General features: G+C 43.0%; 1 protein-coding gene across 1 annotated transcript in view; it reads left to right on the top strand.

The window, feature by feature from the left end:
- The window catches only part of LOC135286972 (transcription factor COE2), a 32,572-nt gene extending 18,234 nt beyond the window's left edge, over nt 1–14,338 (top strand). Inside the window, exons 6-11 of the mRNA XM_064400226.1 lie at nt 2,263–2,351; nt 3,659–3,724; nt 3,811–3,988; nt 5,339–5,524; nt 7,710–7,877; nt 13,630–14,338. Of these exons, the coding sequence (XP_064256296.1) occupies nt 2,263–2,351; nt 3,659–3,724; nt 3,811–3,988; nt 5,339–5,524; nt 7,710–7,877; nt 13,630–13,661 (719 nt within the window). The 3' untranslated portion in view covers nt 13,662–14,338. The remainder of the gene's footprint in view (nt 1–2,262; nt 2,352–3,658; nt 3,725–3,810; nt 3,989–5,338; nt 5,525–7,709; nt 7,878–13,629) is intronic.
- The last annotated feature ends 11,805 nt before the right edge of the window (nt 14,339–26,143 follow it).

The following is a 26,143-nucleotide window of genomic DNA, read 5'->3' as shown; positions in this document are numbered from 1 at the left end:
AGAGAGACCCCTTAAACCTGAAACTCTGGATTTGAGGGTTGCCAAAGGGATTTTGTACCTGAGTCCATTTTCTGAGGGGTTTGATTTCAGATATCTGATTTCTAGGAAACAATGAACAGCCTGCTTGTGTGTCAGACCCCTTTATGGTCTCTGAATCCACAAACCCCAAAGCATTTGGATATAATTCTGGTATATTTCTATGTAACACACAGATAAATCACTCCTGACCCAGCAGCTCTTTCCTCATTGGAAGTGGGATTGTTGGGAAGCTGCTTAAACTTACTGGTGGATTCTTCATGTTTGGCCTCCACTTGGGAAGGTGTCATTTACTCCTTCAAATACTTGGTACTGGTTTTTCGCAGGATTTCACAACAGAGATATTTTTGTTCCATTAATGAGTAAAACCAGTAGTGGGCAATTTTGTTGCAGGCTGTACAGAAAACCTTTGTGCTGAAAGACATAATGTACACATTGATTCAGGATGGCAGGGTCCTGCGAACAATTCAGCATTGTTGGGAAATGATTTGCTGCTGTTGATCTATCAGAATGAAACTGTCCATGTCAATCCATTGAAAAAATGTTTGTTGAGTAATAGCCAGCTTCTTCTTCCTGAATTAGCATTTTGCATATTCCCACTAGCTATTTTTAGTAACTTGATATATATTTGAATCCTTGTATATTTCACATGTTTGAATTCTGATATATTTCACATTTCTTTAGCTTTAGATATATCACTTAAATGAACAGATTTGTGATCAAGAAGAGAAATGCCACATAATGATGTTTAGGCTCTTGAGACAATAGGCCTCTAATTCTCAGGATTACTGGCAAAATAGCCCACCCCCCAAAAACTCCTCTTCCCAAACAGGATGTAGATTCTGTGGCAGTTGAAATGTGTATTATTAAACTCCTTGAGCAAACCAGAATGGCTCCCAGTGGAGAGCAAAGACATTCTAAGTATAGCCAAGACTAAATTCTCAGGTCTGGGTTTTCTCTGCTCAATTCCCACTTGATTATCTCCTGTAATATTTAAACTTCATGCCATGCCATAATTATTTAATAAAAAGTAAATATAAAATGTATCTCCGTGGAGAATGTGACCTTTTACCTTCATGTTGTTATACCAAAGGCAGACAGGGATAAACAGGGAACAGGGATAAACAGGGAACCTGAATGTCTCACATGATGGGATCTTCTCCTGGTGCAGAAGATGGCTCTCCTGTGAGGTGCTCAGGATATTTTGAATCATTCAATAAGAATCATCAACATCTCTTGTAATCAGGGGTTTTTAAGCTGTGCCAGTGCTATTTATTTTTAAAAATAATGATTTTTTTTCCCTCCCAAAAGAACCACAAATGGTACAAGAAAGTCTAAGCCAGCACTGACTGAGGGTGTACTAAAGGCCTTACATGTGTTACTTATTAAATGTGTAATGAAATTCTTCGCAGAATCCTCAGCATGAATGTGTCATTTGTGTTAAAATGTGCATTCTGAAGAATAAGGGAATTCAAAGAAAAGCATCCCTGTAACTGTGCTGGTGCTCAGTGGCACTGCTGAGGTGTTGGAGGCAGGCAGAGCCCAAGCACACAGAATGCTGCAAGCTGACTTTTGGGCTCTGCACCAATTTAAACTGGAGTTTGAATAATCAGAAATTCGAGTATTATTACTGCGATTTCCTAGCAGAGACTAGGAAAGTGTCTGAAGTTTCCTGAAATCACCAGCGATGCCAGTAGGGCTCTGCCAGCTATTGCAAACTGAGGATCTGGGTCAAAATATCCTGGTTTATCCACCAGAGATTAAGATCATTACAGGGAAGTGGCAGCGTATGCAGAACACACAACTGGGGAAGGGAATGTATCTAATGAATAGCTGTGCCCTACTTCGGGACTGCAAAACATTGGGGGCGTGTGTGGAATGTGTTTATTAGAGGAGCAAACACGGCTGTCTGATTTCTGGCTGTGTAACCAGCAGGAGAAGGCCTGTTCTGGTGTGTATTTGTCTCATAATTTGCTTTATTGATGTAATGGTTTTGTCCAGAGTGAAACATTCATCCTTAAAGGAGTATTTTGTGACAGTGCTGCTGCATCTTGCAAATTATTAATTCAGCTTTTGATAGAGGATGAGAAGTCAGCCAGGGAAACAGGAGCAGTTTTAAGTGAAGAAGTCATGATTTCTTTGTTGCCCTATTGAGACAGAGCCATATAAAAATACATGTTTAGATACAGTCATATAATATGGTGGGGTTTGATGTTTTCCTTCCAGCTTTAAATGAACCTACCATAGATTATGGCTTCCAAAGACTGCAGAAGGTCATCCCAAGACATCCTGGGGACCCTGAAAGATTAGCTAAGGTAAAATAATTTTAAGCATTTCACTCAGCCCACCAAATGTGTTTTTTCACTTCTAATTCATAAAAGAGACACAATTATGTCTAAAATGACAATCTCATCAGAATTCACCAATTAGCTGTAAATCTGGCAAGAATGGATGGGACTGTGTAGAACCCACAGTGATTTTTTATGTTAGAGTTCAAACAGTCTCTGTGTAATTTTGCTGCTAGATTGAGTCCATTGAACATTCCCAGTTCATTGTCCTTGTGCTCTGCTCTACTCCTGGAGGCACATCCCTGAGCCCAAATGCTGTGTCCATGCAAAGGAATGCATTGAATCCTCCACACGTTCGTGTGTCCATGCAAAAGGACCCATTGAAATCCCCGGGGGAGCAGGGACGTCTGGGATTTGTCTCCGTTTTTGGTGCTGCTGAGGTGGAGCAGGTTCAGGACTCTGGAGAGCTCCGGGTCATGGAGGAGCCCCGGCCCCGGCACGGCCGAGCCAGGGATCAGCCCCCGCTGGCTGCAGAGGGACTCGTGGCTTGGAGGGGCTGCTCTGACCCACTGGGAGGGCTTCAGTTCCTCAGGTGCCTGGCAAATAACACCTGAACACAGCACCTGAACGCACCGGGCTTCAGAGCGACCACACACAAGCACTGGAGACACTTGAGAGAATACTAGCTCATGGTTTTATTTATTTAACTATTCTATTCTATTCTATTCTATTCTATTCTATTCTATTCTATTCTATTCTATTCTATTCTATTCTATTCTATTCTATTCTATTCTATTCTATTCTATTCTATCGCGTCCTATTCTATTCTATTCTACTTGTCTATTTATTGTATTTATTTTATTTTATTATACTTTAGGCTACTCTAGTCTGTCTTATTCAATTTGTTATTTTCTTTTATTTAGTTTCTACTGTTTTATTTTATATTACCATTGTATTGTGTTTATTGTATTTTGTTATTTGTTTGTATTTTATTTATTACATATTTATTTAATCAATTGTATGTTGTACTTATTTTTATTTATTATATATATAATATATAATAAATATATATATTTATTTTTATTATTTTTATTTTATTATTTTTATTTATTATTTTTTATTTCATTTATTATATATTTAAATTATACATATTTATTTACTATATATTTAATAAATATATATATTTATTATTTTATTTATTATTTTTATTTCATTTATTATATATTTTAAATTTTTTGTTTATTTATTTTCTTTTTTTTATTACATATTTATTTTACTTTATTGACCAGAGCTACTTTTTGCCATTAAAACACCTCCTTCCCTCCGCCCCTCAGGAAATGCTGCTGAAAAGAGCCGCTGACCTGGTCGAGGCCCTGTACGGGACGCCCCACAACAACCAGGTCAGGCTGCCGCGGGTGGGAGGGTGCAGCCCAGGCCGGGGGCTGCCGTGGCTCCGTTCCGTGCCTGAGCTGTCCCTCGTTCGCAGGACCTGATCCTGAAGCGCGCGGCCGACATCGCCGAGGCGCTGTACAGCGTGCCGCGCAACCCCGCGCAGCTGCCCGCGCTGCCCAGCTCCCCCGCGCACAGCTCCATGATGGGCATCAACTCCTACGGCAGCCAGCTGGGCGTCAGCATCTCCGAGTCGGCGCAGGGCAACAACCAGGGTGAGCCCCGGCGCCTTCCCTGGGCTCCGAGACCCCAGCCCGGCCACCTTCCCCATCGCTCTTCCCTGGATCCGATTGCCAACCTCTCCGTGTGCCCAGCGGTGGATTTAACTCTGGGCATCCCAAAGGGTGGTGCTGCCTCTGTGTCTTATCTGAAATAATTTTTGATTACTTTCGATACCAACTCGCCCCTGAATTCCCTCCCTGTCCCCCTCAAAATATCAATTTTTTTTTATTGTATCTCTGTTTTCACAAACAACAATGGCAGCAGCTGGAAAAAAACTTCACACGGAGGTGGGAAATTTTCCTTTTTTTTTTGATTTTAAGGCAGCTGCTTCAGTGTTAATTTTACCAACATTCATCTATTGTATGTATTACATACCAGATACACTATTGATTGTGAGGAAAACAACCCATAAAAGAATGTATTAACATTCTAAGAATTATCAACTTTTCTGCGAACTCAATATTTTGATTTTTAGCACACACAGTCTGTGGTTGATCTCAATAATTGGCTGTGTTTTACATTAAACAAACCCAGGTTGTTTAATGTTAATTTTCTATCTGTCCAGTTAAAATCCATCATCAAGATAATTTTGCTCATTTTTTCAAGGTCTTACCAGCCCTGAATTAGAGCCTCATCATGTAAATGAGCAGATACACTGCTCATTGATACACCTACATATTATGTCTAAATAGTGACTGCTCTTAACATAATTATTGTATCAGTCTCTCTAATGAAAGTTTTTTCATGGAAAGACCCTTTTGCAGAGGGAATAATTTTATCCTTTTATGCTGCTAGCTATCATTTTTAACTCTCTTTTTGGAGTAAAAAAAATGCTGAAATTTGGCTCTCAAATGTTTGTTAGCATTTTTTAATACAGCAAAAATGGGTTTTACTTATCCAGTTTATTCTTTCTCCCAAGTAGAGGAAATTAAAAGTTAAATTACAAACTTTATATGGGTTATAATTTTCCCTTAGTAATGTACTTGCTTTATCTGTAATTTAACAATTCAACAATCATTTGAAGAGTAAAACCTCCCCCATTCAATGGTAAAAAATCCCATATATTATAAATTCTACCCCAGGTAAACATAAGCACACACACTGTTGTCCAAGTCTTTGAATTCATTTAATATTTTAATAAATCCAATTTTATTGGAAAAATCTACATTGGATCACTTCAAAAAGTTGGTTCAGAACTTAAACTGCAGGAAAAACCATTGAATTTATTGGTGTTGCTTAAATGTTTTAAATAATCTGGATTTCAGTGGCATTTATTACAGCAGGGGATGTGCAGGAGGAAGTTTTAAGCCACGGAGGTGTCCTGAAATGTGCTTTATTTCCAGGTTACATCCGTAACACCAGCAGCATCTCCCCCCGGGGCTACTCGTCCAGTTCCACCCCGCAGCAGTCCAACTACAGCACCTCCAGCAACAGCATGAACGGCTACAGCAACGTGCCCATGTCCAACCTGGGCGTGCCCGGCTCCCCCGGCTTCATCAACGGCTCCCCGACGGGATCCCCCTACGGATGTACGGCCTTGCCCTTCCCCCTTCACCCTTCACCTGCCCTTCATCCTTCACCCTTCACCTGCCCTTCATCCTTCACCTGCCCTTCACCTGCCCTTCATCCTTCATCTGCCCTTCATCTGCCCTTCACCTGCCCTTCATCCTTCACCCTTCACCTGCCCTTCATCCTTCACCTGCCCTTCACCTGCCCTTCCCCCTTCACCCTTCACCTGCCCTTCATCCTTCATCTGCCCTTCATCTGCCCTTCACCTGCCCCTTCACCCTTCACCCTTCACCCTTCACCCTTCACCCTTCATCCTTCACCCTTCACCTGCCCTTCATCCTTCACCTGCCCTTCACCTGCCCTTCCCCCTTCACCCTTCACCTGCCCTTCCCCCTTCACCCTTCACCTGCCCTTCATCCTTCATCTGCCCTTCACCTGCCCTTCATCCTTCATCTGCCCTTCATCTGCCCTTCACCTGCCCTTCATCCTTCACCCTTCACCTGCCCTTCATCCTTCACCTGCCCTTCACCTGCCCTTCATCCTTCATCTGCCCTTCATCTGCCCTTCACCTGCCCTTCACCTGCCCCTTCACCCTTCACCCTTCACCTGCCCTTCATCCTTCACCTGCCCTTCACCTGCCCTTCCCCCTTCACCCTTCACCTGCCCTTCATCCTTCATCTGCCCTTCATCTGCCCTTCACCTGCCCCTTCACCCTTCACCCTTCACCCTTCACCCTTCACCCTTCACCCTTCACCCTTCACCCTTCACCCTTCACCCTTCTCCTGCCCCTTCACCCTTAATCCTTCACCTGCCCTTCATCCTTCACCTGCTCCTTCACCCTTCACCTACCCTTCACCTGTCCTTTCACCTGAGCCCTTCACCTGTCCTTAATCCTTCACCTGCCCTTCACCCTTCACCTGCCCCTTCACCCTTCTCCTGCCCCTTCACCCTTCACCCTTCACCTGCCCCTTCACCTGCCTCTCCCCTTCACCCCGAGCCCTTCTGCTCCCCTGCTCCAGAAACAGAGTCAGCCAAAGGCTCTCTTCGTCCTTGGGTGTCTTTGGGTACCAACTAGAGAAGGCTCCCATTTTTTGAGCATTGAACTTCTTTATTTTCCTCCATTTCTTTTAATCCTTATGCAGATTCCTGAGTGGCAAAGCCACCGTGGGAAATGAGGTGCAATTTGCAGCTTTATTAAGCAAGTAGCCACTGCTTTTAGCATAGAGACTTTGCAAATCCTGGGTAAAAGCCACTCTGAAATAATCTTTATGAGTTTGAAGGCATTATCAATACCTGAGAGCTGAACTGGGGATTAATTTCCTGTGAAACCATATTAACTTCATAACCAGAAATATAACATGTAATAGAATTAATCTCTCAATTTCTGCTTGTTTTACCATGAACAGCCACTTTCCCTTCCATACCTTGATTTCCCTTTGTCTAGGGAATGTGTGAAAAACAACCAAAAAAAAGTATACACCACCAGCTATGGTGTAAGTAAATAATTAAATATATGTTATATATGTATACATACATTAACAGGATGAAGAGGTAAACTTCTTCATCTTCTTCTTGTTATTATTATTATTATCCCCTCTTCTGGAGCTTTCCATAAGGAAAGGATCAGGTCTCTCTCATGCTATTGTGATTTCAAACTAATACTACCAAGAGACCTGGGAATTCACATGAAATACTGTTATTTATTGCTCCTTTTGCTGAGGAATGGCTGATATTGTTCTGGAAGCTCAGCAAACAACTCCTGGACAAGTTATTGGACATAGAAAAGGGCTTTTTTTCTTGCAAGGCACTTCTTTAAAAAGTAGCCAATTTAGAGTAAAATCTAAGCAGCAGCTTGAAACCAAGGAAAATTAATTTTTTAAAAACTGGGGAAAACACAGGATTTGAAAACACAGGATTTGCCAGCCTTTCCAAATTTCAAGGACACTGAGTGGACAGGCCGTTACTGTTCCTATTGACTTCGCTTTTCCCTTGATGATTTTCAATTTTCTGGCACCCTCACCCTTAATTTTGAAAGAATTAAGCACTGTTTTTTCTGAACAATTCAGTTTAACTCCCTCTGTACTTCAGACCTACTCTAATGATACTCACTGAGAATGAGACCTCCTTCGAGAGGTAAAACAAGAAATGGATTCTTGAAAGTTTTACCGAATTTCTGATGAGAAATTCCTTTTTTTCCTTTGGCAGTGATGTCCTCAAGTCCAACAGTCGGCTCCTCCAGCACTTCTTCCATCCTCCCGTTCTCCTCCTCGGTGTTCCCTGCTGTCAAACAGAAGAGTGCCTTTGCTCCTGTCATCAGACCCCAAGGGTCCCCCTCCCCTGCCTGCTCCAGTGGCAACGGGAATGGCTTCCGAGGTGAGGAATGTGCTCCTGTTCACTCACATTAAAGCTCCCCTTCGGGAAGGGCAGCCCCACCTGCGTGCCCCAGTCATCACCGTGAGTGCCACCACAGCCCTGCAGGGCTCAGGAGGGAACCCTGCCTAAAGCTGCACTGAAGGATCAGCCCAAGCTCTTGGCTTCAGGGCAGGGGCCAGGCACTGATTTCCTCAGGAAGGTTCTGAGCCAACGAATTTCAAACCCAGAACTGTTTGGGCTGGGAAAGGATCTTAAAGATCCAGTTCCAACCCCCACCACAGGCAGGGACACCTTTCCCTGGAATATAGGGGAATATCAGCTCTTTGTGGGGAATGACTTCTCCTCAGGCTTGGGGACTTGTTAAACAGAGCAGAGTTAATCCCCAGCTCTGTCCAGAACACAAACCTGCTGCAAGATTTAGGCTCAGCCCGGGAATTGAGCCCCACAGCCCATTTACAGCCCTTTTAAAGGTGATCTGTGAAACAAATGTGAGCAGTAAGATAAGAATGGAAACCTGTAGCGAATTCTTGCTTTTAACAGGCTGGGGGGGTGTGTGCAGCACATAAATATGCTCCAAGTCTCCATAAAAAATGCCTTTATAGGGCCTGGGAAGTCATCTGGCTCCTTCAGACTTCACTAGAGATAGCCTAGGAAACACAGCTCTGGGAATTGAGCCGTGCCAAGAGCCAGTGGTAATTCCAAATGAGCCCCACAAACAGCACCTGTTTGGCTGGGTGTGATGTAAACCCTTAGCTGCACCACAGGAACTTGCAGAAAGTGTGATTATTTTATGTAGTAAGGAAACTCTAAGTGTGCTGAACAGAAACAGTAACATTTTTAAGAGATAACTCAGAGAGTTCTGAAACAGCTTCTTCCCCTGTCCCAATTAGAAGAAAATCCACACTTTCCTAAGATAATTTTCTTCCCATGAATGGGTATATCCATTGATCTCACCATGTGAATGCACAGATTTAAGTCTGCTTTAAACTTGTCTGTTTTGTAAAGAAGGCCTAAATATTACACCTAAATATTAAGGAGTTACCTGAGGTGGTGCTAAACACAAATCAGAGAGAAAACCACTTAGGCTGTTTCTGGGAGACAGAAAAAGGACAGATTAAGAAATTACTGAAATTTTAAAATTAATTTGCCTTAAGGTAACACTGAATGCTCTGATTAGAAAGAGTTTATCTCTCTTCCAACCTATAAAGAAATAAAGTACTAGAGACCAGCTGGTCCCACCTATGCCATTTGGTGTTCACAACATATTTTATCCAGTCTATAAATCAGTAATCAATGAGAGATTCTAAAAATCGAGCTTTAATACTAAATATAACAAAATGTCAAAGCTAAAAGCTGACATCCATCCATTTCTACTGACCAAAGTTCAGTCCTGAGCTGGTCAGGATTAATCTATGAGTTAAGGTTGTGAATAATTGCTGAATTAGCAAAATCATACAGATTTTGGATGGATACAAAATTTATTAACCACATCCCTTTCTTTGTGGGATTTCTACCTGTACATCAACACAAACATAAGGATACTCATATTCGACAACTGTTAAATTTAAGTATCCAACAAAACAGGACTGGTCAGTGACACAGCAAGAAGAAACAAGGTTTGTTACGCCAGGTCTTGGTAACTATTGAACTCTTTCAGCCATGGATGCAAATTCCAGCTGAAATATTTAAATTGATGCAAGCTGGGGAGCACATGCTTTGGAAAAGATCCAGGTACACGCAGCCTGATATCCAAATTAACGTTCCCACAGTGCTGACAGACAGATGTGGCCAAAAAGTCAACAGGAGGCTCCCAAAGAGGCTTCTTGCCTGGACTGGGGCAGTGGGAGATGGATAATGCCCTCTGCCACGCCACCCCCTGGGGCTGGAACCAGGCATAGGTGTGCTGGGCATGGAATTTAGGATTTATTTCCTTATTTATCAAACTTAGGTATCTGAAAATGCTGCTGGAGGGAATAGCAAAAGCACAGGGCAAGCAGTGAATATGTGCAGGCCCCTTTCCAAAGCCATTAACTCTGAATTTCCCCACCCATAACATGTGGAAAACATCTCCTCAATACATAATAACAATATATATATTATAGAATTATATATCTACATTTAGAGGATGATCTTCTTCTTCTCCTTCTTTCTCTTCTTCTTCTTTACCAGCCCCTCAGAGCATGCCACTCTCCTTACAGGCAGCAATGAAAATCTAGATTGGAGCTTCCATATATGTTAACCACAGCAGTATTTAAGGCTGGATTAAAACCAGTCTAAACATGAGCAGCTGTGCAATCTTCATCCTGAGATTTGCATTCCCATTGTTCCAGCAGTTTGCAGGGAGTGTTTTCTCCCAATAATGTATTTTAGGAGGATTTGCTCCCTGTGAGGGTGCTGAGGGGCTGGGATGGAATTCCCAGAGGAGCTGTGGCTGCCCCAGCCATGGAAGTGTCCAAGGCCACTGGGACAGTGGGAGGTGTCCCTGCCCAGGGCAGGGGGTGGATGAGATCAGCTGTAATCAACAAACCCAAACCATTCCATGATCCTGGAGTTCAACACTAATCCCCTTCCCAGTTCTCACGTTTGAATTGCAACGAGCCCCTTTCCACTCCAAGACAGTTTTCCAAAGGCCACTTGTACTCACCAGGCTTGTGATCATTATTAATTACACCCATTAAAGGTGCCTATCACCAGATCATCTGGGTGCTACCCATCTTTGATTATTTATTTATAAAAAAATTCTCCAACCTTGTGACAATTTTAATCAAGTGTTTCAGTTGATAATTGCAAGCTGTCAAGGTTAATACAATAAGGCTCATCTCTAATTCTTTTTCCATTTCCCTCCAAGAGAAAAAAAAAAGACCCTCTGGGATAATGACTGGTGGTTGCTATATTCCCAACTCATCAGGGAGTGTCCTGCATTGAACCACCTTTATTGAAAAGTTACATCGATTCAATATATAGTAATACAGGCAAAAATAATTACAGCTTTGCTAGCAGTGTAAGACCTTAATCCAAACCTCCCAAACATTCAATAAAAAGCGATCCAGGCTGGGAATAGGCTTTTGACAGTGCAGCCCCAACGGGGAGTGGAGGTGGGGTGGAAATGGGCAGAGCAGGGTGTGTGAAAAGAGAGAGAAGCCGTGAGATGAGCTGGGGAAAACCAGGTGAGAATTCCATCCAATATTCCTCCACCGACTCATTCTTTGTTGCAGGAGGAGGTGAGACTGAGAATGAAATGCCAGTGACACAAATTAGGCTTTGCTTGTATTTTCTGTGTTATAGAACTTGCTATATCAGATCATGGAATCACAAAATCCCAGAATCATTTGGATTGGGAGGGACATTAAAACCCATCCAGTCCCACTCCCTGCCAGGGGCAGGAACACCTTCCACTATCCCAGGCTGCTCCAACCTGGCCTTGGACACTGCCAGGGATGGAGAAGCCACAGCTTCTCTGGAAACCTATTCATTCCAAAACATATATTATTTTATTATTAATATCTCTAATCCTACAGTAAAAAATATGCTTTCATTTAAAGTTAAGCAACTTCCCAAAATGATGCCTCTGAAAGTTTTCTCAAAATATTTTTGAAGACACATGGCAGAAACTCAGGTTTAGCTTTGCATTGCTTTGCTGTAAGATTTTCTTGATAAAAAAAAAGTGAAAATACTGTTAATAAAAATAGCCACAAAAAAGCATTTATACTGTTATGGACTGACTCTCTTGGGAACAGAGCTGAAGCTACACTGGCACCAGCCCCTGAATGGCTGAAACTCAGCTGTGCTGAGCTGTCCCAGGGGTGCAGCCCCTGTGCCCAGACATCCAACAGCCAGGAAAGGCCATCCTGGATGGGGACGAGCCAGGCACCGTCTGTGCAGGTGCTCCTTTACTTGCTTCAGGCAAAGACCCAGCCAGGGCACCTCAGACAAACACTTTAAACTCCCCGAGGCAGCCTGGATGATTTTGCCTGGAGCAGAGCACGAGGATCTGCTTCCCTGGGATAACTGTGGGATGGAGCTAGCACGGAGGGCACGAGCCCACCTCTTCCTCCAGCCCAGCAGAGCCTGGAGCAGGGCAGAAATCCAAGGCTAAATCAAGTTTTCCTTTCTAGGGACAGAAAGGCAGGCATGGGGTCAATAGCCAGCTCTCCATGTCACTCTGGGACACCACCAGTAGGATTATTTTTGGGGTTTGGGGGTGAGGAGAAAGAATGGAATGGCATCCTTGGTGTCATCAGAAAATCTCTCTTCTAATGTACTCACACATATCCCAAAAACAGGCATGAAAGCGTTTACCTGCTTTATTTAGGTTTGAAAATATGAGGAACAACAGCAAATTCCAAAGCAATTACAAAAGGTATCTGTTTGACTTCAGGCTGTTGGGTTTCACTTTCCCTTTCAGCTATCTGCTAAAATTGGCAGGGACTTTAGCCCCAGTCAGTAAGAAAATATGAAAATATTTATTTTCCTATTGTATTAAATCACAGACCATATCCACAGTTGTTTAAAAACACAGCTCCAGTAACAGACTTGTGTTAGCTCAGGAACTTGCCCAAAGCACTTTTTCAAACCCTCTCAAGGAAAGGGTGAAATGAATTCTCAGTGGGACAGGGTTTTAAACACACCAATAATTCCACAAATTTCAGTGAACATAAATCTTTGCAGGATTAGAACCTCGCACTGCGCCGAGGCCCCTTTGAAAACGTGACTCACTCGTTTGTTATATAAATACATCTAAACTCAACTTACCCCTCAAAACCTTGGGGAGCAGCACCGGTCCCAGGCAGCTCCAAATGTTGCTGCTGTCGGTTACGAGGAGCAGAGCTGCAATTAAAGGCAGGAGAGTGACTAATAAATAATTTACATAAGCCCAGTGTTCTGGGAGTGTGCCAGGTAGGGCTGCAGTGACTCAGACATGTGGGGGAAACAAAGTGAGGCAGTGAGGCTGTTTCCACTGCAACCAGACTGGCAAATCCAGCCCTGGGCCTTGGGCCGTGGTTCAGGGCTTGGAATTCCCTGGCTCGGTCTTGTCAGTAGCACAGGGGGCAGTTCCCTCTGCTTCCACACCTTTCCTCACTCCCAGCCCTTCCAAGCACATGGGTAGGGAGCAGAGACCCTGCTCAGTTTTGGGTTTTGGAGATGGTTTTGAGTGTTCAGCTTGAGAAGTCTGAATTTGGGGGCAGTTCTGAGCAATGTCCATCTCCAAGGACTTCTCTCCAGAGATAAGAACTCAAAAATTGGAAGGTTTTTTTGCAAACACACATGAACTGAATTAATCCTCTCTCTTTCTCATCCATTTAGTAACCCTGGTGGGCCTGGGATTTTCACAGAATCAGAAAACCCTGAAGTGGTTTAGGAAGGGACATTAAAGCCCACCCAGTGCCAGCCCTGCCAGGGCAGGGACACCTCCCACTGCCTCAGGGCCCTCCAACCTGGCCTTGGGCACTTCCAGGGATCCAGGGGCAGCCCCAGCTGCTCTGGGAATTCCATCCCAGCCCCTCCCCACCTCACAGGAAGGATTTTATTCCTTTTTACCCTGAAATAGCCCTTTGTCCATTGCTGTGTCACAGTCAGTCCTGACAATTCTCACTACAGCACCAAAAGATTTAAAGAAACCAAAACTCTAATTTGACCTCAGATCAGGCCCTTCCTGTGATTCCTGACTGCTCACAGGAGGGCAAAGGGCTCGAATATATTTTGTTCCATAACATTTTGCCACAATTTCATCTTTTTCACTTTTCTTTTTCAGCCATGACTGGTCTTGTCATTCCCCCGATGTAAGGAAGGGGCAGCTTTGCTGCTCTCCCTCCCTCTTCCCTTTTTTCCTCCTTTTTTTTTCATTTTTCTTTTACAGCACAAAACTACTTATTGTGATGGACCACTAAAAAGAAAAAAATAGCACTACAAGCTCTTTTTTGGGGAAAAGCCAGGCCCAGGAAAAAAAAAAAAGGAACATTTTTTATGGATTGGACAAGACAGAAGTCTGCATCATTTACCTGTTTCATATTTCTGACACAACCACATCAACTCCTCAAACATTGGGAATGAAGAATCAGCAAGAGCCAGGATGAACAAGACTTGGCAGAATGGAATTAGAAATGCAACGTCTTTCCTGGAAGACATGAAAACCTTCCTAAGATTTGTAAAATATTCAAAGGGAAAAAAAAAAGAAATTGGCAAAATGATTCAAGGTTGATATTTTGGATACAATTTGTTTTACTTTGTAAGGGTAAAAAAGTTGAAGTTTCTATTTTCTATGGAGCCTTTCAGATATCGATTTAGTTTATGCAGAAAAACAATTCAACAAAACAGGGTACCAGCATGAAAGAATTTCTAGGACAAACTGACATGAATGATGGAACTTTGGTGTATGTGTGTATTTGCTTATAGTTTAACCTCTTTAAAAATGTAAGATGTTTTACAATTATTTAAATAAATAAACTTGTAACTTATTGTATGTAGAGGTAGAAATTAAACCCTGTTTTGGATTTTTTCCTCCAGTTGTACAATGAAGACAGATGATGCAAAAATGTAGTGATAAGTTTGAGATATATTATTACTGCTGCAATTGCTCCTCACTTTCCCTCCCTCTTACTGAATTCATGTGCAAGGATGTATAGGATTCTTTCTGATTAACAAAACCCTCAGAAACTTTTACATACGTTGTGGTAAACAGCTCATGTAGGAATTTTTCACCCTCCTCATCTTTCCCTCCTTTCCATTTTTTGCTTCAATTAAAATATTCAGGTACTAAGATTAACTGCTAAGTCTCAAAGACCCAGCTGACGAGTGAGTGGCACTTAGGGATTTGAGTGAATCGGATTTTTCATGAGGTACTGAGTTTATTTTATAGATTCAATGTATGAATTAGGAGGGGAAGGGTTCTCTGGGGTTTTCCATGTAGTTAGAACACCTTAAGTTCAGTTATGCTTCATATTAAGGGTGCATTTAAAAGGGTGAACATGTATTTGAATGATTTATGCACTTTTATCCTGAGTCATTAAAAATGGTAAGTATTTGCCAGTTATATATTGAAGTTCATAGAGGTAATAAATTGCTTTGAATTTTTCTGCATTTTAACCTAAGAAAAGAGTTTAATTCTCCTTTGCATCTCCTCTCCTGAAATTGGAAGGTGAGGAAAAGTCTGATAAAACAAATAATGAATTATTTCAGAGAACACTCAAAAGAATTTCGTTGTTGGAAAGCCATTTTTAGTGGGGAAAAAAATAAAAATCAGCTACACTACAGAGGCCCCTCTAAAATCCACACAATTAATGGCTGCATGGACAGTTGCTCCTATGGAAACATCTTGATTTTAATCAATAAACCCTAAATAAGGCCCCAGGATCTGAACTTGTCCATTTGCCCAGTAGTTTTATGGATGGGTAAGGAAAATTATTCTTGGTGATCTTTAGGGATGGTAGAAGTTGAGTTGGGCTTGGGATGGTGAAACTGGGACAACTGACATGGCTGAGCTCTTTTGGAGCTGCTGTGGAGCTAACTGGGATTAGGAAGAGCCCAAACTCCTCTCTGCCAATGCACAGCTGGATGGTGATGGGAGGCTGAGGGGGGATGCCCTGAGGGACCCTCTCCTGAAGGACAGGGTTTGGGCACAGGGCAGCCTGTGCAAGAGAGCAGGGCATGGAACCAGGAAATCCTGGAATGATGGCCTTGGAAGGACCTTAAAGCCCATCCAGTGCCACCCCCTGCCAGGGGCAGGGACACCTCCCACTGTCCCAGGGTGCTCCAAGCCCCGTCCAGCCTGGCCTTGGGCACTGCCAGGGATTGAACAACGCTTCCAAGGATGGGACCAGGTCCTCCAAGTTCCCTTTCCTGGGGCAGTGCACAGCTCAGTTTATGGGATAAATCCATCCACTGCATGTGGGGTTCTGAAGGAGATCTCAGAGGGACTGGAGACACCAGCTGGGCTGCTCTGGCCATTCCTAAAGGAAGTCCCACTTCACAGGAAGGAGTGTTGTGTTCCTGACTGTGCTGTGAGGTTTGGCAGGGTCGTCATTTGGTGCCTTCTCAATGCCATTGAGTCCCATTTTAAAAAGGTGGAGGAGGGTAAATCTCTTCTAAAACTCAAGACCCAACTTATATCAGCAAAAATGACAATTTAAGGAGAGATTTGGTGGGAATAATGTGGGTTTAAGAAACATGGATATAATTAATATTTCACAGTCAGGCTACTGAAACTGTCTGAGTTCCACAAAAAATGAAATAAAATAAATCCCTGTTAGTTATGGCTGCAGATTGATTGTCCTTACGGGTTCTCTGCGTGCCCCTCGTGCCACCAAGGTTGTGGCAGCCACTGGAGGTCAACCAGCACCCCTGAAACCAAGTGAGCTCTGAAATATCAAAGGATTGTAGATGTTAAATAGTCTGGAGTTGTCAGTGTATCTCTGATAACACAACAGGGTGCAGGGTCTGACCTGGATGTTCCAAACAGCAAAACAGCAACAACAAAACCCCCAAAATATTTCATATATTCATAGGCACTGATATCCCAGCAGGGCTAAGTAGGAAGTCCAAATTCATGTTTGGAATTATGCATTTATCCAGGGATAAAAATGGATTAAGGACTGGAAGAGCTGGAATCAAAACTTCCATAATTTTCAGTCAAAACACATTGAGTCCTAATTCCAAAACTTATCTTGGTGGACCAGGTTCATTCTATCAAATCCCTTCCTCCATTCCCACCTACTAAAAACCCCAAACAGCTCTGAAGCCTGAAGATGGTGAATATTCCCCCTGCCCTTCTCTGTACAGACTACTTCTAAAACTGATCATCAAACAGACTCAATATTCTGTCTGGCAAATATTCCAGATCAATAGGAATTTCTAGACCACCTGCTGGAGAGCAGCAGTTTGCTGCCTTAAATCTTGTTCTTTTTTCTTAACAAATGGGATTTTTCATTACAAAATCTCAGTCAGGAAAGTTTCCAATTGAAAAAAAAAGAGAGATATTTCATGGGAAAAGCTGGGTTTTGTCCATCCTTCTGTTTTATTTTTGCTTAGTCAGCACAGGTACATGGAAGAAAGATCTACCACATCACTAAAATCTTGGGAAGATTCAGGGGTAAAAATGACAGTGTGGTAATAAAAAAATATATATTAAAAAAACGAAGGTTTCTGGAACACTGAACATTCCTTTCACCCTTCAGTTATTTTTATTAGTTCTGTCCAGTTGCCCAGTTGCCATGAGTCCAAGTGAAAAAGAGAAACCTCCCTGAAAAGCTGCTCCAAGCACTTGCAGAAGAGCAATTGTCTGTGTTGGTGCAAATATGAAAAATCTGGTTTGCTTTGAGAAAAAAGAAAAACAAAAAACCAACAAATTAAACCTAGGAATTATTTAGAACATGGATTTTGCTTATGCAAGGAAATCATGGTACTAGAGATGAGTGTAGTTAATTGAGGTTTACAGAGAAAAACACAATCAGAAATCCTTGGCCATGAAAAAGGAGTTTGGCAGTGGCAAAACACTCAACAAAAAGGGCAAAGATGATTCCAGAATCGATGTGTAAGAATTTTTTCACTGCAATAAGCAAACCTGTCCTCTTTGAGTGGTTGCTGTTGACAATTCCCTGAGAGTTTTCCTCTTTGCCACTGGGAAGATGAAAGTGTTGCAATAGGTAATGACAAATTTCATCATAACTTTGGCAGAGCTGGTTTGATCTCCTAATTTATCTCAGTAGAGCATCTTCCTCTCCCTCTTTCTTTGCACACTTCCAATATGCATGGTTTCTCCAAACCCTTCCTCCCTCCTGTAATTTAAGGCCTCATTTCTCCCTCCTGTATAGTTTTGGGGTTTGTTTGGGGTTGGCTGGTTGTTTTTTTGGGTTGTTTTTGGGGTTTTTTTTTGCTTTGTCAGTTATATACAGTATGAAGTTGCTATGCACAGAGCTTTTGTAAAGATAGCTTTTTGGTTTTTTTGTTTACTGTTTTTAATGGTCCTACTTATGGAAGAATATCTTGTTTGTAAAATGAGTATGTCTACTTCAGTTTTAAACTTTAAATTATCCTAACAAAAAAAATAAAATTTTTGTACTGTAAATAAGGGGGGAATTATCTTAATTTCAGAGTGTTCAATCTGCTTCTTTATCATCTTCACAGGTAACAACAACACTTTAAAAATGGTATAAAATGTTATGTGAGAGTTTTTAAATCAAGATTTGAAGATTTGCTTGTAAAACATCCAACCACATTTGGGAGAGCCAGGTTGAGATTATGCTGGGCATGGAATAATAGGATAATTAACGGTCTTTTGTGACCATTCCTTTATTACAAATGGACAACACCAGTGTGAGAGTTCAGTCCTTTTTGGAGGGGGAAGGACTCAAAGGGCTGGACAGGGGGAATTTGGACACCTCCCCCTTTTTGTTATGAGCACACAGTTGGTCAAAGAACAAAATCAAAATTAAAAACTGGGACTAACTGATCCTGGCCTCTCCCTGGACTAAATTTGGGGTTGGTCCTGTTTTAGGAATCTTCTCTGTGCAAAATTCTGAGCAAACAACGAACTGATGCTGCAGAGGTGAATCACATTTTTTCCCAAAAATAATTTGGATATATTTACTCCCTCTTGTGCAGAGTGCATGTCTCAGCCACAGGGATGAACAAAACAGAGTGCTGAAAACTGCTTGGAAAACAGTAATTGGCCATTTGAACCAGGAATATTCCATTTTCTTCAATGAAAATTACTGGAAAGGTTCAAACAAATGAAATTTTAATGATGAAGGTCACTTTTACTGACATTTTCGACAGAATGTGAGTCAGTATTTAAATTACTGCCAGATGTCAGTGAAAGCATCTGAAAACATGAGGCACTATCAGCCCAAAGCTGAGGAGAAAACAGAGGTTTTTGGTGACCTGCAGCCGTTCCTCCTTTCAGGATAATGTGCAATCAGCAGATGACCTTCATCCCAGCACTGAAACCAGGTCCTGATGAAATATCCTTCATCTCCTCTTGAACAGAGACCCATTCTCCTGAAAATCTTATTCAGCTCTTTCCCCCCGCTAAGAAATCCCAGCAGTATTTTAAGTGATGATTTTGGTGATAAAACCCGCGGTCCCTGTGAAAGAGATTCTCAGATTTAACAGGGCCCTACTGTTGTGCTGCAGGGAGGAAGTGTGTTGGGCAGATGAAAGCTGGAGATCTGCTGCTCCACTCCTGCTTTCCTTACATCTCTTAAGGACTTGATGATGGACAGACATAAACACGAGCCTGGGATGTGTCACCCTCTGAGCTGGAGCCTGAGCAACTTCCAAACAAAATGCTGAGGGAGGGAAGAAGGAGATGTATGAGAGTTTCAGACCAAAAAATCAAGTTTTTAACTCAAATAAGCACATGTACAACTGCTTCCAAGCCCAAGTAGCTCAGATTATCTAGAATTATCTACACAGAAATGTCTTGAAAAACAAAAAAAATTCTCTAGGATCATTGTCATGAACATATTTCATGTATCAGTCTTACTCCATTCTTAAAAAAACATTGTGAAAAGAGGTTTTTTGGTCAATGTTAAGACCAATAAAGGCTTGAAACCTCCCCACATGTTAAATCCTTGGCTCACCAGGTTTTACAGGAAGATCAGATGTTCAGCCTTCCCTCCAAGGTTGCTGCCACACTCTGGGAAGAGCTGAATGACTTTGGTCACATCAGACATAGAAAGTGACCCTTTTCCAAAGGCAAAGTGTCTGGGTCGCTGTGAATTTGTAGAGTATAAAGGAATATTCCTCCTAAGAGCAGTGATAATGGAATTCTAGGAGCGGTCAGTGATCGTGCAGGTTGTCCTTCCCCAGGGAGAGGACAGTCACACCTGGGCATGGCCAGGTTGATCTGCCTTGGCTCAGAAAGGCCTTCTAGAACAGCACATTCTCTCCCTCCCTGTTTTGTTTTTGTGGGGGTTTTTTTTTGGTTGTGGGTTTTTTGGGGGGTTTGGGTTGGGTTGGGGTTTTTTTGTTGGTTTGGTTTTTTGTTTTGTGGGGTTTTTTTGTTTTTTTTTTTTCTTTCCAGGTATTTTCTAGATGGAAAAAAAATTGAATTTCACTTCAATAAATGGTGAAACAAAAGCCACTCCTTCAGCCACTTGTGCAGGGCAGGCAGGGAATTGCCAGCCCAGTTAAAATATTTATCTCTGTGACAACACACAGCTGCTGAGGTGCAGAGATCTGAAGCTTTAATGGCAGCATGTTATTTAGGCAGGAATGTCTCATTAACTCCGTGTGCAGGACTGGCTTAACTAGCAGCTGGGGATGGAGCTGAGGGTGCCGACAGAGCAGGAGAACAAACACCAGTGGAGATAAGGGAAGGGGAAACCCAACACTTCTCCACCCTGAGGGGGAAGGCACTAAAACACGTCCATGGAGGCAATAGAAGAACTCTGGGGGAAGCACAGCGGGAGGCTGGGGAAGGGAAATGGGATCTGTTGTCCTGGGTTGGGTCTGGGCAAAGTTACACAAGCCTGGCCCTTGGCGCGTCCCTTTCCACAGGGAGACGTGGATGCAAGCCTCCACCTTCTGGAGGCACAGGAATTGTACCTTCTCAAGCCACCTTCTGGCCTACTCATTGGCAAGGGAAGATCCCTGGAAATACAGTGCAGCTTTTCAGAGAGACATTTTACACTGCTTTTACAATGGTGGTTATTCCTAATTTAAGTTGTGATTTTTAAGATATGACTCAGTTATTTCTGAGAGTAATAGAGAAAAAATATTTCCCACAGCAAGCAGCCTTTTGAGAATGCTTTGGATCAATTTTAAGAGTGTAACTAACATGGATGAGAAATTCAAGCACCCCTTCTTTTCTCAAGGCTCCCTTTAGGCAGTGGCAGCAGCGCAGTACAAGAGTGGGTTTTGTGCAGGGCTGGGCTGGAGAAGGACTTCTCCCAACACCTCCCTGCCATTGCAGACTTGATTGGAATTTACCAGCAGGGTCCCTCTGACACTGCAATTGCTGCAGTCATTTCTTTGTCTTTAAAATGCCATATAATTGCTAATGTAATTAGTGATGTATACAGAGGGGGCCCGTGCAATTACCAAGTCCTAAGATCAAGTAATTAATGTTCTGTCAACAAAACAGCAACTGTTTCATTAACAACTGTCTGGGTTTGAAAACAGATCAACTCAGAACGTACCCACTCCGCTGAGTTTGGCAAGAGCAGTGGATTTCAGCCCAAAACACACCAGCCTGCCTCACCTGGGTGTGGAAAAGGGGATTGTGCCAGTCCCACCTCCAGCTCCCAGTTATTCCTCCCCCAGTAAGATGAGGATTCACCAATACTGCCCACAGGGACAGGGCTCACAGCTGGAAGTCCCAGTTTTATAGGTAATCTCAGGTTTTAAAAAAATTTGCAGAGGGTTCTAGGGCCTGCAAAGGTTTATTGAACTGGAGGACTTGGAATTTTGGAGAGGTGAGGCCTGTGATTTTGCTGACCTCTGGACTAACTTTGTACACCCAAGGTTTTCTCTACTACCACAACCCTGAGCACCTCCCTCAAAGTGACAGGAGTGGGGTGCCCACTCTGATCTGATTTTTCACTCTCCTTTCTTTATGAAATTGAGTTTTACAAACAGGTTTTTAACCAGGTTTTCACCATGTCCTTTTCCTCACAGCCCATTTGGAGAGCTCACATCCCTCCAAGTGTTCACCAGGCCCCCTTTGGTGTCTCTTGCCAGTCTCCCTGTCTCAGTGCTTCCATCCAAGCCCATTTTTAAGGGTGAGACCCTGAACAGTGAAGCCTGGAAGGAGCTGGGCTGGTCCTTCCCAACTCCAGCCTCTGCTCTGTCCCCACTGCTCCTGCATCTCTCCGTTTGCTGTTTAGGGGGGGACTCCAGGTCCAGCTTTCCCAGGACACACCACAGACTTGGAGTCCGGATGCAACACCTCAGATTTCCAGGATCCAGTGGTCGCTGTCCCCTCAACACCACATCTGCTGAGCCTTCAAGCCAGGACGAGCTCAGTGCTCCACCTCATTCCCTGGGAGGACGGAATTCCCAATCCTCTAGAGCCATCCCTGTTCTCCCTGGCCACTGCTCCCGTGCCTCAGGCAGCACAGGACACAACACAGCACAGGAGCTCTGGCAGGGTGGAATTAAGCAGCAGGAGCAGGAGGGATCAACGGGGATTTCCGGGGAGATTTGAAACACAAACAAGCATGAGGAACTCTAAAAGTACACAATTTTTCCTCCCGCTCTGCGCGTGTCGTTTTATTACAGGGTAATTAAAGAACACTTTAAAATTTTGATTAATGGGCTTTTTAGCTTCAGAGAAATCACATCTTTGATGTCAGTTGCTTAAACATTCCGTTTACTTTGCCATTGAGGAATGGAAATAAATAAAGAATGCTGAGGATGCTTTTATCCCCTCCTGCTTTCTGCAGGGAAGGTTTGTAACAGCCACATAGATAAAAATGGGATTCATGCAAGAAAAAAGTGCCATCTCAGTCTGAGTGAATGAAACCCTGGTCACAAGGAGCAGCTCTGGTCACACTCAGTGCCACAGTGTGACTTCAGCAGCAGTTGGTGTTTACACAGAATTTGGAGTTTCCTTCTTCTGGGAAGCTCCACACAACAGCAATAATTCAGATTATTGGACATTAAAGGGGGTGGGGAAGCAACTGAGGTGATCCAGATCCCAAACCAACACCAGGTACCTTCACAGCCCATTCCCTGGGAAGAAAACACTTCCCTGGGTGGAGGGAATGAGCATAAAGAGAATAAATGTCTCTTTAGCAACACTAGCAAATCTCAGGTGCCCAAAGCCTTGTTTGCTGCTTAGTTTGAGGCACTGGTTGGAGCAATGCCTCTCTAGGGTGCTTGGTTTTATTTCATAGGACTATTTTTAACCATGGATGAATTTGCACAGGGTGGAGGGTTAAGGAATAGATCAGTTCTAATTGCCCTTATTTTTCCTTCCACTTAAGATCCAGGCTCCAACACCACCCACAAACCCTTGACAGCCTGAACCCCACACCCTTTATGATAAAGGTTATGGAGGTGCTTAGTCCTACAGTATTTTCAGCTCCCTGCCAGCCTATTTACCAATATGTTTTCTTGAAGACTAATTGTCACCAATTTTTCACCATTTCTCCTTTCTAAGCCTTTCCCCTTACATCCATAATTATAGAAAAAATTTAAAAAGCAGGTTTTGGAGTTTGAGAGGATAAATAATCAGTTAGCCTATATTTGAACATCATTTTCTTAAAATATTTTTGAAGCTTTGTTGGAGTTCCTTTATATATTTTTGAAGCTCTATTATCAGTGGGGTTTTTTTGCATAAATCCTGCCCCCCCCCCCCAGTCACACACACACACACTCTTCCTTCCAAATATCCACCTCTATGCAGATTAAAATTATGGATGCTTTTCGTTCAGCTGCTTTTGGAAGAAAAAGGGAGGAAAGGAAAGCGGGGAGGGGGGAAGAGTCAACTTTAATACTCTACAGTAGCACAATCCCCCGGGCATAAAGCAGTGCTCAGGTAGACACATCTGGTGAAATGCATCACATCAAATTAGTATCAAGGGTATTGAGATTCTGAGACGCCTGGCAGACAATTCCCCTTCTAATGCACTGCTTTGGAGCTTGTTGAGGAAACTTGAATCCCAAATCTCCAGTGAAATGAGTGATACTAAACATGCCTGCTCAAATACTGAAAGTGAAGATCAAAGACGCAGTGTCCAAATTGGCTTTGCAAACAAAGCAAGCCCGGGGATCCCCAGGAGGACGTGGTGCTAATTTTATCAGATCTCCTTGACTCCTTCCTCCCAACAGTTTGTCATTTAAGAAAAATAATAATAATAATGAGAATGCATTTCTGGCTGGCTGGCAGGAACCTGGTTGTAAGACAAACAAATTCAGTGTCTCTTAAGGGTGTGCTTTGCATGGCACCTTAATCAAGTTAAAGTGAAAAATGAGAATATTTCCCTGTGAAATCTGCCCACGCCTGGGTCCCCAAACCACACATAGACAAACACATGGGGCCATGAATATTTCAGTACAACTCAGGCCTTCAGATCAATACAGGCAACTCTCAAGTTCTATTGATTTTTCAGAGGTTTGGCTCACAGGGGTGATAAAATATTTCTCAAGTTATGAAACCTGAGCTCGGGAGCTTTTGCTGATGCCTCAGCATTTACCAGACACAACCCTCTCCCCTCCATGTGGATTTATGACTAAGCAATAAGTCTTGGAAAGGTGGGCACTGCCATCCCATAGGGCCCACTTAAGGTCAAAAAGAGAAATCAGGGCGGTCCTTCAGGTCACCCAACTTCTGTTTTCTGAGGTAATCACTTATTCCTTCCCCTCCAAGTCCTTATTCCAAGATTCATTAGGCAGCGAGTGAAATTCCCTTTCAGCGTCCCCTGTAAGCTGTCAGAGAGAAAGGGACACCAAAGCAGACACCAAATAAAGCAACTCCCTGCTGAGGCAAGGGAGTTAATCCTCTCCATATGGAAAGGAAATACACTTAATTATGTATTTATGCATGTCATTGCAGGCTTATATCTTGTTTCACTTTCATCCACAATGATCCAAACCTATTTCAATATAATGAGTAAACATTTCTGGGTTTACAATAACAGAAGCATTCAGTCACTCACCATTTCCCAACCATTTCCTTGCAGTTTTTATTTGTCCTGGAGCAGCACCCAGGGAATGCTGTGCTCGACTGTGACTGTAAGGTGTTTATAATCACAAAACCCAAAAGAGCTGGCTCCAAAGAGCTTAAAACTGAGCTGAAAAAGCATTGTGAGAGAGAAGAGGGAATCTGTGGATGCTGCTTGCAATATTCCAGTTATTCCCTCCCAAAATGGGTATCTGTGCAGAACCAAAAATTGCCTTTTTAATCCAGTGGGTTAAACACCGTCCAACACAGTCAGTCAGGGACTGAGGTCATTTGCTGGCCCCACCAAGAGACCTGGTGCATGTGAATTATGGAACTTAAGTTGCTTTTTGGTAGTTCAGGAGGAGAATCCTCTCTGTTTCTTTGTTTAAAGCTGTTTTGATTGTTATTAATATCGGTGGGGTTTTCTTGTTTGTTTGTTTGGGTTTTTTTTAACCCAGAAGCATCAAGGAGCTTTAAGGGCCAGGGACACCCTGTGCTCCCTGTTGTCCCTCAGACAGCAGGACAATGTCCCAAACAGCCCTTGCCAGTTACAGAGAAGGTTTCAGGGAGAATAAATAGCAGAGAAAAGAGACCTGTCCAGATCCACAGGCCAAGGAAAGGGGGGACCCCAAGAAACATTCCCAGAGCTGCAGCCTGCAATTAAAAAAGGCAACAGAAAGGACATTTTCCAAGTGACTCACAAAAAAGAGGATTTGTGTGCGTGGGCAAAGACCCCCTGGCACAGTAACACTGCCCTGATCTGTGCATGACCTCGAGAGAGCACCTGAATTGCACTGAGACACTCAGAAAAGCTCATTTAGAGACCCTTCCCCAGGTGCCAGAGCTTGGCATGGGAGTCCAGCTTGCCCAATTCTCTTTTTTCCCCTGTGTGATGGTCTTTTATGACTTTCAGGAAGTCAAACACAAAAAACTAAACCCTTCATTTCACGTCTTCAAACCAAATCTGGCTTTCACCCCGCTTCCTGGCAAAGAGCATCCATCATCCCCCTCACTGAAACACATTCCAATGGGTTCCGCAGCCCAGCCTGGTGAAACTCTGCTGCTGCATCCCAGGTTGGCACTTCAAAAATGCAAGTTCACATCATCCCATCCCCATCCAGCCCTCCCCTGGCAGCAATACCTGGGAAGAATCCTCAGTCAGTTAAAACCCACCTCAAACCCCCACATTGGCCATCTCTAATCAAATTACACTTCTCAAGCTGTTCACTCCCCAAACCCCCTCCAATGCTTTCTAATATTTTTCCCACAACTGGTGTTAAGCTGTAATTGCTCGCTGCATCTTTTTGCCCCTCTTGAATAATTGGTGTTAGATTTGCCACTTTATAGTCCTTGGGAATGTGACCTGTCATTATAAAGCTTCCAAAAAATCTCTGTTAACACTTTCCAATTTTCTCTCCTTTATTTCCTCCTGCAGCAATGGATGTGCCCTCCCTGAACCAGATACCTGATCTACCTTTGGAGCATAAAAAACCTTTCAGCAATAATTTTTGCAGTCATTTACGCAGTAACACCTCTAACATGCCTGGGAATAGAGAGTCAGGTCCTTAACAGATGTAAACTGGCAGAGCTCCACTGATTTTAATGGTTACCTTGGTTTGCACCACTTGGAGGGTTCACTGAGAATTTTTGCACATTTACAAGC

Source organism: Passer domesticus, chromosome 28 (assembly GCF_036417665.1).
Source record: "Passer domesticus isolate bPasDom1 chromosome 28, bPasDom1.hap1, whole genome shotgun sequence".
Taxonomy (NCBI): domain Eukaryota; kingdom Metazoa; phylum Chordata; class Aves; order Passeriformes; family Passeridae; genus Passer; species Passer domesticus.
Note: the sequence above shows the minus strand (reverse complement) of the source record. Positions and strands in the feature narration are given on the sequence as shown.